Here is a 9,861-nt window from a genome sequence, read left to right on the forward strand (position 1 = left end):
CTGTCGATTTATGATTCTGAAATTATTTTGCAATTTTCGGATTTAATGCGACTATTTTGATAATTCTATTAACATTAAAAATCATTCAATATCTATTTTTATATATTGATGATTTGCTCATGTATTTCTTTTGAAAGGTTTGTTTCAAATCTATATAGTGTATTTTGTTGGCGATGATGATTGATTATGTCAGAAATATTTGATGAAGATACTAATCGGCATTGAGTCTTTCGCTCCTATCTGAGGCTTTTTTTTATTATTTGTTTTATTTTTGTAATTTATTTATTTTGAAAACATTGAAATTTTTTTTATTTATGTTTGTTAAAAATTCTATAGGTTTGACAATAAGTGTGTTTTGGAATATTTTTTTCAAAAAAAAAAAATAAAAAAGAAAGCCCGCATGATGCAACGTTTTTATCTGAATCTGATGATTTATGGATTATTAATCTGTGTTTCAACTGATTGGGATTTTTAATTTTTGATAGATAATAATTTTTTATTCCATGTATTCATTCAATTCATTATTTTTATTTTTTGTATAATTTATTTTACAAATAAAGATTAAACATCTAGTTGATTTCTTGAACATTTTTTAACTAAAAAAATTTTCAAAAGAGAATATAAACTTCTTATGGGTTCTTTTTAAAACTACAAAACGTTAAAATCCACATGTCAACTGTATTTGATTATGTTACTCAGTCGCCTCAGCGTTCGACGTCTCAGATAATGTATATTATTTTCATATTTTTGAACATCTTGTTCTTCTTTATTTAATCAATTTTGAAGTGATTCAAGTTTTTCAAATTCATCATCGAGGCGGTTATCATCTCAACAGTCTCCAAATTCTGAATTTGCAGCAAAGCTAACTTTGTCGGATGAAGCGAAAGGAGAAGAAACTTTTGAGTTTTCTTCGGAGATGCCTCCTGAAAGAGGTTCAGTGGAACAATTTCTTGAAAGCGAGACTGTGCATCTTCGTGATCGATTATTCAGTTTGAAAACTATTCTTTAAAATGTACTTTGAACCTTCTAACTGAAATATAGCCTTTTCTGAAACCTATCTGAAGGAAATTAATCAAACACTTCAGGGAATCAAAAGATCTGTTGATAACCGGGACAGAGAAATTGCTCGCCTTAAAAAAGTTCATGAGCAAGAAATGCAGCAAAAATTGGTATTTCATCAACATTTTTGTTGAACTTATTTATTTTTTTCAAAGCATGAAATTGAAGAACTTCAAACTTCTCTTGACAAGGAAACTGGAAGAAGAATACACATCAGGAATTGTCTTGAAAGGGCAGCAATTCAGCATGCACATGACATAGAAAATAAAGTTTGTTTCGAAATGTTGGCAAACTTAATTTTTGATAAAAATGATATTTCTTTTTCTTTCTTTTTAACTTTTTTCCATTTATAATTTGTGAAGTACGCAAATAAATGGCTTGGAATTTGCTTTGATAGCTGGAGAAAGGGAGTTAGAGATCTTCGTGAAGCTTCAATGAGAAAGCAGAAAGCAAAGACATTTCATGTTTTGTTTATGGTCAAGAAATGTTTCTCTCGCTGGAGGACTTTCACTCTATTCAATGGACTTTCTCGTGCCAAAGATCAGTGGACAATTGCACTGGAGAAGTCTAATGCCGAGCTGGCAGGACAATACGAACAGGCAATACAGCAGCTCCAGCAGCAGCTCTTCCAAGCGCAGGAGCAGCTGCGAAAGGAAAAGGCCGACAGAACAGCTTTCCACACTGATCTGCGCAATGCTGTGTTCCGCGGAGTGACTGCGCTCAACCAGGAGACGATGAAAGCGCTGCAAGCACGCGCTGACCTGGGTCTGGATCTTCCACCACCGCCAGGCATCGGCACAGGCTTTCCTGGCCCTTCTGTCGCAGCCGGAGGCTCAGAACGGGTGCTGCTGCAGTTGGGGATGGCAATGGCCGACGGAATAGCAGCGGCAGGAGGTCTTCCATCGTCTGGTAATGAACAGCCCAGAGCGCCATCTGACATTCCCTTTCAGCAGCAGCAAGAGGAGGAGAAGATGATGATTGAGATGCTGTCTCAGCAAAGGGCACAGCAGCCGTTTTCGCAGAGAGGAAGCGAAAGCCAACTCCCGAAAAAGAGAAAAATACGATTTGAGCAGTCAGAGCAATCAATTGCTGGTAATCCCTCAAAGAGAAAAAGCAGTAATAAAGTCAAAAAGACGCCAACGTCGCAATTGAAGAAAGATTTTATTGGATTGACTGGAAAGAAATCGAATGGAGAAAATGAAATAAAAGAAAATCGGCTGATTGCTTCTCAAAGAGGAGATGCATCCGCACAGCAAGAAAGAGAAAGAGAAATAGAAGAAAGAGGAGAAGAAGAAGAGTATCCTGGCAATTTTGGAGAGGAGCATCTGCCTGAAGATGAGATGGCTGCTCAGAACATTCCGCAAAAAGGAGATTTGGAAGGGAAAGACGAAGAAGTTGATAGAGAGGAAGAAATGGATGAGAATGAAGAAGAAGAAGAACATGGATGCGTTGAGGTGAAAGAAAAGGAGATTGATGGTGAAGGAACAGAAAATGAAGATAAAGACGACGAAGAGGAAGACGAAGCCGAGCGAACAAGCGAGAGAGAGATGGAAGAAGAAGGTGACGAAATGAGAAGTGAAAGAGAAAGACCAGATGAAGATGAAGCAAATGAAAGCTTAGAGAAAGAGGAAGAAGATGATGGAGAAGATGGAGAAGAAGAAGAAGATAACTTAGCCGAAACAGACAAAGAGAATCCAGCACAAGCATTCACTCCAACAACACAAACATCAGACTCCACATTCATTACGCAGCCGCGTCCGTTGAGGCAGTTTATTTCATCTGCTCCCAACACAGAGAAAGAGCAGCCACAGCCAACACAACAGACACAGCAATCTTCTTTCATTTCATCGCTTATGACTGATCCAGCGAAGCCATCAGTTCATTCATCTGGCCTAGTGGCTCGAAGCTCTCCTATTCAATCACAGAACTCCCCTTCAGCATCTTCGTCGTCCTCTCCTTCTGCAACTGCAGCATCTTCTTCTGCTTCTGCTGCTGAAATGCATCCCCCCCAAGTGTCTGTGATATCTACTTCGCCAAGCTCTCAGCTTTACTTTTCTACAGACACATTCGGAGCAGAAGGAGTTGATCCTTCGCAGATGCTGTTCCCTTCATTCCCAGGCGTCAACCAGCACCAGCAGCCTCTTCCACCACAGCCAGCTCGGAGAATGCAGCAAAGCGATGCTCTTTACTCTCAATTTGCTTCAAACCCATCCATTTCTTCGACAGCCACACTCGGAATTCTCCAGCAACAGCAGCAACAACAACAATTGTATCAACAAGAGCAATTTATGGCGAATGGATTCCAGGGCAGTGCCCAGTTTCGTGCTCCGCTTCACACAATGCAGCACATTGGCGCTGAACAGGAAGAGGAGCATGCGCCGTCCACAGAAGTGTTCTACCCAGGGGACATGGCAATGGGCGAGGGAATTGGAGCAGGAAGAGGCATTCCAGAGAGGAGAATTGAACAAGGAAGAGCGGGAGTTCTTGGAAGCCAGAGAAAAACAGGCAAGCAAGAGCGCTTGAAGAGTGCTTCAGATAGAGAAATGGATCGGATTACGGAGGCCAAAAGGATGGTTGAAGGAATGAGTCGCACGGAAGCAATGAAATTTACTCTGCAGCAGCAGCAAGAGCCGCTCCCGCAGCCCCGCCACCACATTGGGCCGAGGGCGCCTTCGCCGTCTTCTGCTGCAAAAAGAGGAACAGGTGCTGCTTCTTCTGCTGCTTTTAGTGGAAGTCTTCCAAAGCAGTCGCAGTTGCAACAGCCTCCTCGGCGGGCACATGCGTCTGCTTCTCCTGTTTCTACGGTGATAGAAAAAATTGTCCACTCGCCTTCTATCTCTCCAGCAACGCAGCAGAGTACGAGCTTTTCGGATGCTGTCGTTCATGACATATCTCGTGTGCGCAGAGACGCACCGCCTGCTGCACGAACATGGAACACATCTTCAAATCCCCGTTCAATAAGCAAATTCAAAGGCGTGCCGCCGCCGTCTCCGCAGCCGCTTACTGACCAGTTGCTTCATAAATCTCGTGGTTTATAATTCTTATCCTTACAAGCTTTCTTCCTTCATTTCATAAAAAAGCACTTTCTCATCAAACTAACTTTTCCAAAATTATTTTATTTTTTTTTTTTTTCATATCACGTGTTGCGAAATGATTTCTTAATGAAACTCAATTGAAATTAAACAACTCTTCCGATGCTTAAATTGTAGCGCTCAACAGAATTTCAATTTTATTTTTTGAAAATTTTCTTTTTTTTCTTTATTAAAATAAAATTTGTGTATTACAAAATGGTTTTTGATATGAATCATTTGTTTTCAAGTGTTCAACGCAAATGTTTATTATTAAATGAATAATATGTGAAAATAAAACAATTATTCTTCTTAAATGAATACCATAAACAATAAAATTGTTATTTCTTTTGTCGAAATGGGGAATGAACAAACGTCTTTGATCGACGCTATGTTTACTACTCCCACAAAAGTGCCTAAAAAGAAGATTGTTTGATTAATTTAAGCATTATCCTTGTTTTGTTATTATTAAAAATTGTTTAAGAATGATGCTGCAAGTAAAAAGCTGTTAGAGGAAACTCAAGTAAATATATATCAAAAACAATTAGCCCCATTCATGCCGGTTCTTTCTCTTTCTCTCTCTCTTTTTTTAAAAGCTGAAATTGTTTTTGTGCGAATCAAAAATTGTTTAGGCACTTCTTTCAGAAGAGCTTCCCCCTGGAGTTGAAGAAGCTGACACATCTCAATGTCAAATATGCTGCTTTAATTTCGAATTCATTAATAAGACATCGTGCTGCGATAATGTTTGTGAGTTTTTTTGTCTTTCATACGTGCTTATTATTTTATATTTTGTTGAAGGATTTGTGCACAGACTGTTATTTTGCACTTCTATATGACAGTGTTGTTTCAGAGAAGGTGGAGCTTAAATGTCCTTTTTGTCAATTGGTTTTCTATTTTTATTTTTTCAATTTCATTTTCGTTATCTTTCAATATTTAGGCACCCCTTCTTCTCACTTTTAAAGCTCCAGAAAATATTCAAGACAAATTGCAAATGATCTCTCAACGAGAAAAAACAGTTAAAAAATCTTCTAATGCAATTCGGCCAACGCCACTTTCATTTACCCATGAAGCAGATGAACTTAGGCCTGAAGATATGATTCCTTCAACAACGTTTTGGGGAACCTTGTCCGAAACGGAAAGAGAAATCCTCATGGGAGCAATGGCTGAAGATGTATGGGATGAAGATTTCGATCCCCGGAAAGTGAATATGGGGAAATTAACAATGATGCAGAGAAAAGGAATGTATATGATGGAGAGCGGCCAGATGCATTCATCTGGAAGCCATCAAATTGATCAAGAACCAATGGATGACTTTGAGTCCAATCTTTGGCAGCTTAATTTAGAAGCACCGGAGCCTTCGTTAAAGCTTCAGGATAGAAAAAAGGCTCCAACAGAATCATCTCATTCCACTTCATTTCTCACTCTTCCTCCTCATATGTTTGATTCAATTCTTGCAATGTACCCAACAAATTCTTCAAAATCTTCATCACTTAAATCATCTCATAGACCTGCTAATTCTTCACCATCTTCTTCTTCTTCTTCTTCAACATTTCAACCCCCGTCTGCAACAGAAAGAGGAAAGCTTCGAGCAAAATTATCTGTGGAGTTGTCTAATTGGCTTAATGAGAACGATGTGAGTGGATAATTGTAAAGCTATTGTGTATTTGATGTTTTTTTTCTAATTTTTTTTTGAAATTCAATATTATTTATTTTTGTGAACTGTTTTATTTATAAGAATTTAATCATTTCAATTCTTTTCATTTTTAAGCTGTGGCAAAACATGTTTCTTTTCAATTCACGTGTGTTGAATTTTAATACATGGCTTATCATTTTTGAAATCATATTTTTGTTCGAATTTTATTCAAAAAATCTTGCTCAATAAAAATTATCAAATTTTCTTTTCTTTTTTCTTCAATAATTTCAACATAATATTAAGTCAAAATTAACTTATTCAGATTTTTTTTTTCTGATATGGGGAAAATTTTTTTCATTTCATGCATTTTCATTGAAAAAGAATACACTTTTTATTGACTTTTTGTGAACAAAAAATATTATAAAAAAGGGTCCATTTATTAACATTCACAAAATGTCACTATGCTTTATGTTTTGATTTCAATGATGCCTGTTCGAGGATACGATAATCCAATTTTTTTTGAAATCATATGGGTGATTATTTTTGTAGGGTGATTTATAAACCCGAACTTTTTTTTAAATTTGGTTTGAAATAAAAAAAAATTTTTTTTCAAGCAATCATGTTTTAATTTTGAAAATTGAAATGATCAATATTAAACATAATCAACAAGTTCTCTTTTTACAATTTTTCTGGAATTTTTCTGCTTTGATTCATCATCCAAAATATCATCATTCAAAATGTGGGATTTATTAAATCTTCTTTTTTGGGGCTTTTCAGCTGCGAAAAGAATTTTTTCTTCTTTTTCATCACTATTTTCTTTTCTTTTCTTATCTTCTTTCATTTTCTTTTCTTTTTTCCATTCTTCAAGAAATTTTTGTTCAGTTATAATTTTTCCATAAAAATCAAACCTGTGTGTTCTCTTTTTCAGTGTTACCGAAGGTTCCTTTGGAAGTGTTGATAGTACTGAATGCCACTCGTTTGAAAGCACGCCGCTTTTCTTGAACGAAGAAACAACAGTTGCAGGAAGTAATGCTGTCTGAAGAGCTTGTGGAAGAACGTTGGAAATGGCCTCACGTCGAAGAGAAATGGTAGAATCTGGAGGCACAGAGTAAAGAGAGTTGATGCATTTTTTGAGGACAGCAAACACACCACGATCAAGAGGTTGTGTGATGTGTGAACTGTGTGGAATAAAAGTGACGACGTCAATGTTGTTATCAGCAAATTTCTGCCAAATGTCAGGCTGAGCCCGAGAAGAATGAGAATCCAAAAGAAGAAGACATCTCTCGTTGGTTTTCATTATTATTTTCCTTCTTTCGATGATCCCAGTTAATAAAACCTCTTCTGCGTATCTTTGAAATATGCTTTCCGTCATCCATCCATCGTTGTTATCCCAAACATCAATGAATGCGCTCAGAAGAACTCGCATTTCCTTTGGTAATTTGTGGCATGGCCACAACACAATGCTTTTGAGAGAATATCCATCTGCAGCAGCTGTTACAACCAAAGTGGCATTTGGCATGTTTGTGGGTGTTGTATGAAATCCAGCTGGAACTCCTGTGGGGTGAATCACAAGAGTTTTGAAGGAATCCGATAAGCGGAGTGAAGATTCATCGGTGTTAAAGATTAAAGAAGGTGAATAATGATGTGAATTGTGAAGATTTTGCAGAAGCTCGTAGAAAGGAAGAAGAACTTGTTGATTGGATACCGAAAGACGTTGGATATCCACATTTCTGGGCATGGAAGCTTTGAGCTCAGAATTCCTTTTTGCAAATAGATATGGATATGATTTGGACACACTGGTGTTCTCATCAACATCAGTTTCTGATCGTCTTTTTTTGTCGGAAAGGACGGATTCCATCTGAAAAATATTTATAATTATAAACGAAAGATAAATAAATGTGAAATCAAACTAATTCTCTTGTTCTCTTTGCATTTAAACTTGTTCCGGATAAACTTTCGATTTTAATAACTCCAACAATTATATTTTTGTCCTCTTCATTGAATAGTTCTGGCCTGCCAGGTTTTGCAACAGCTCTGCCGCTTTCAATTGCTGAAACTGCTCTTATTATTGCTGAACGAGAGAACTCTTTGGTATTTATTGCGTCAACGATTCTGACATGTCCATCAACAACTATGCGCGCCATGCGTTCTAATCAATTTTCAATTCTTCGATATTCAAATGACATCATTTTTTCTCGAAGAATTAACTGTCCACGTTCTTTTTTATTTTTAACAACACTCATAACAAAAAAATTCTGGTAATGATCATTTTTTATTTTTAAAAAAAAATTTTTTTTGTAATGAAAAAAAATTAAAAAAATATTTTCGATTAAATTCTAACTTAGTCAGCCCCGTTGCTATTACCTAATCTCCTCAGGGGAGGCACTAATCAGAGATGGAGGAGCTAACCCCCCCATCAGAGATTAGGTATAGTAATTTAATCTAGAATTTCAGTCATTGATTTTTCCTTATATACTGAAAACAATATAAAAAATATAAAAAGTGTGAAAAATCAACTTATTATTAAAAAAAAAGTCCGGGTTATTAAAAAAGTTCGGGTTAATAAATCACCCTAATCATAACTTTTTTCGGGGCGTTTGGTTTTCAAAAAATATTTGTTTTTGGAAAAAAATTTTGTTTCAAATGTTTATTTTATAACAACTGTATTTAATATAAATGTTTTTGCTCGAATAAATATGATGATTTCTCTTGCAAGCCTTTTTATTTTTCATTATTTTTCCGTTAATATTTGAATGAAAATTTCGCACAGTAATTTTTGAAAGAAAAAATATGATATCAAAAATAATTCTCCATATTTTTTTCATACAAAAATCTCAATGCAAAAAAATTTCTTGAATATCAATAAAAAAAAGTTTAAAAGTTAAAAGGCTTATTGAATGCATTTGAATCTTTGATTCGGAAAAACCATTTGTTTTTAATAATAATTATCATTCTTTTTCTCTTTTGAATTACAATTTTCTTTCAAAAACCAACAATCTTTGAAAAGTCAACACACTGAAAAAAGAAATGACATCAAAAACAATAACTCAAATAGATAACGCATTCTCGTCAAGGTCGTAATTTTTTTGCAAAATGGAATTTGCTTCTCTTAATTGTTTCTCAGATTATTCTTAAATTATTTTAAAATAATATGAGAATATTTTTATTATAATGACAACAATTATGTTTATGCATGGGAATGTTATTCTAACAAAAAATTTAAGTTTAAAAAGTTTGGAACAATACATTGTTATTTTCACAAAAACAAAAAAATGCCTTCCTTCATCAAAGAAGTGTTATGGATTTATTGTTTCCATAATTATGATGATAATAATAATTATAATAAACAAAAAACAAATAAAAAACAAATAAAAAATATTGATCGAGAATTTTTATATAAAAAAATTTTCTAACTTGTATAAAAAATCATTCGAATAAAACCACACCATTTATTATTCAAATTTGGTAAACTTATAATGCAAAATTAATAAAAATGAGTATTTTTTGTAAAAAAAATTATTTTGTATTAAGCCTTCCATTGATTGAGTGTCGAAAAGTGATTAAAATACAATATTCAGTCAATGTTCAAAATATTGATGAGAAATTGAACCTCTAATATTATTATTTGTGAATTAACATGAAAATTTCTGACTTTTCTGATAAAAATCATCATCTTTGAAAACTAATAATTATCAAATAAATTCATCTCACATTGTTTAACTATGAATTGTTCAATCAAAATATGTCATTTGTATCATTTCAAGATTTTGAAAACATTATTTTTTCATCATTGAAAAAATCTTTGAATGTTTTTTCAAAATTCACTTTTTATTTATATATGCTTATCTGTATAAATTACTATACAAATAATATATTTTGATTGAACAATTCATAGTTAAACAATGTGAGATGAATTTATTTGATAATTATTAGTTTTCAAAGATGATGATTTTTATCAGAAAAGTCAGAAATTTTCATGTTAATTCACAAATAATAATATTAGAGGTTCAATTTCTCATCAATATTTTGAACATTGACTGAATATTGTATTTTAATCACTTTTCGACACTCAATCAATGGAAGGCTTAATACAAAATAATT

The 9,861-nt window shown here is 34.4% G+C and overlaps 3 protein-coding genes across 3 annotated transcripts; 2 read left to right on the top strand and 1 right to left on the bottom strand.

The window, feature by feature from the left end:
• Positions 1–639: 639 nt before the first annotated feature.
• MONOS_3797 (uncharacterized protein) lies at positions 640–4,252 on the top strand. The gene is made up of 5 exons (XM_067873819.1): positions 640–728; positions 787–989; positions 1,042–1,169; positions 1,215–1,328; positions 1,422–4,252. Exons 1-5 carry the CDS (start codon positions 670–672, stop codon positions 4,095–4,097), a joined length of 3,180 nt encoding a protein of 1,059 aa, XP_067735086.1. The 5' UTR covers positions 640–669; the 3' UTR covers positions 4,098–4,252.
• A 233-nt stretch (positions 4,253–4,485) lies between these two features.
• MONOS_3796 (uncharacterized protein) lies at positions 4,486–6,024 on the top strand (the record flags this gene model as incomplete). The annotated part of the gene is made up of 5 exons (XM_067873818.1): positions 4,486–4,557; positions 4,612–4,689; positions 4,760–4,870; positions 4,926–5,012; positions 5,065–6,024. The coding sequence occupies 5 exons, from the start codon at positions 4,486–4,488 to the stop codon at positions 5,770–5,772; spliced, it is 1,056 nt and encodes a 351-aa protein (XP_067735087.1). The 3' UTR covers positions 5,773–6,024.
• Positions 6,025–6,412: 388 nt separating this feature from the next.
• On the bottom strand, positions 6,413–7,904 carry MONOS_3795 (putative DDE superfamily endonuclease; the record flags this gene model as incomplete). Its single annotated transcript, XM_067873817.1, has 2 exons — positions 6,413–7,618; positions 7,671–7,904. The coding sequence occupies 2 exons, from the start codon at positions 7,902–7,904 to the stop codon at positions 6,413–6,415; spliced, it is 1,440 nt and encodes a 479-aa protein (XP_067735088.1).
• Between the last annotated feature and the right edge of the window lie 1,957 nt (positions 7,905–9,861).

This window comes from Monocercomonoides exilis, assembly GCF_001643675.1.
Source record: "Monocercomonoides exilis strain PA203 chromosome Unknown scaffold3-2548433, whole genome shotgun sequence".
Lineage (NCBI taxonomy): Eukaryota > Preaxostyla > Oxymonadida > Polymastigidae > Monocercomonoides > Monocercomonoides exilis.

What these genes read in the sequence shown, in the direction of transcription:
- MONOS_3797 (XM_067873819.1), top strand. Translation starts at nt 670, where the DNA reads ATGTCAACTGTATTTGATTATGTTACTCAGTCGCCTCAGCGTTCGACG. An exon ending in CGTTCGACGTCTCAGATAAT is followed by an intron (nt 729 to 786) that starts GTATATTATTTT and finishes TCAATTTTGAAG; the next exon opens with TGATTCAAGTTTTTCAAATT. An exon ending in TCTTCGTGATCGATTATTCA is followed by an intron (nt 990 to 1,041) that starts GTTTGAAAACTA and finishes ACTGAAATATAG; the next exon opens with CCTTTTCTGAAACCTATCTG.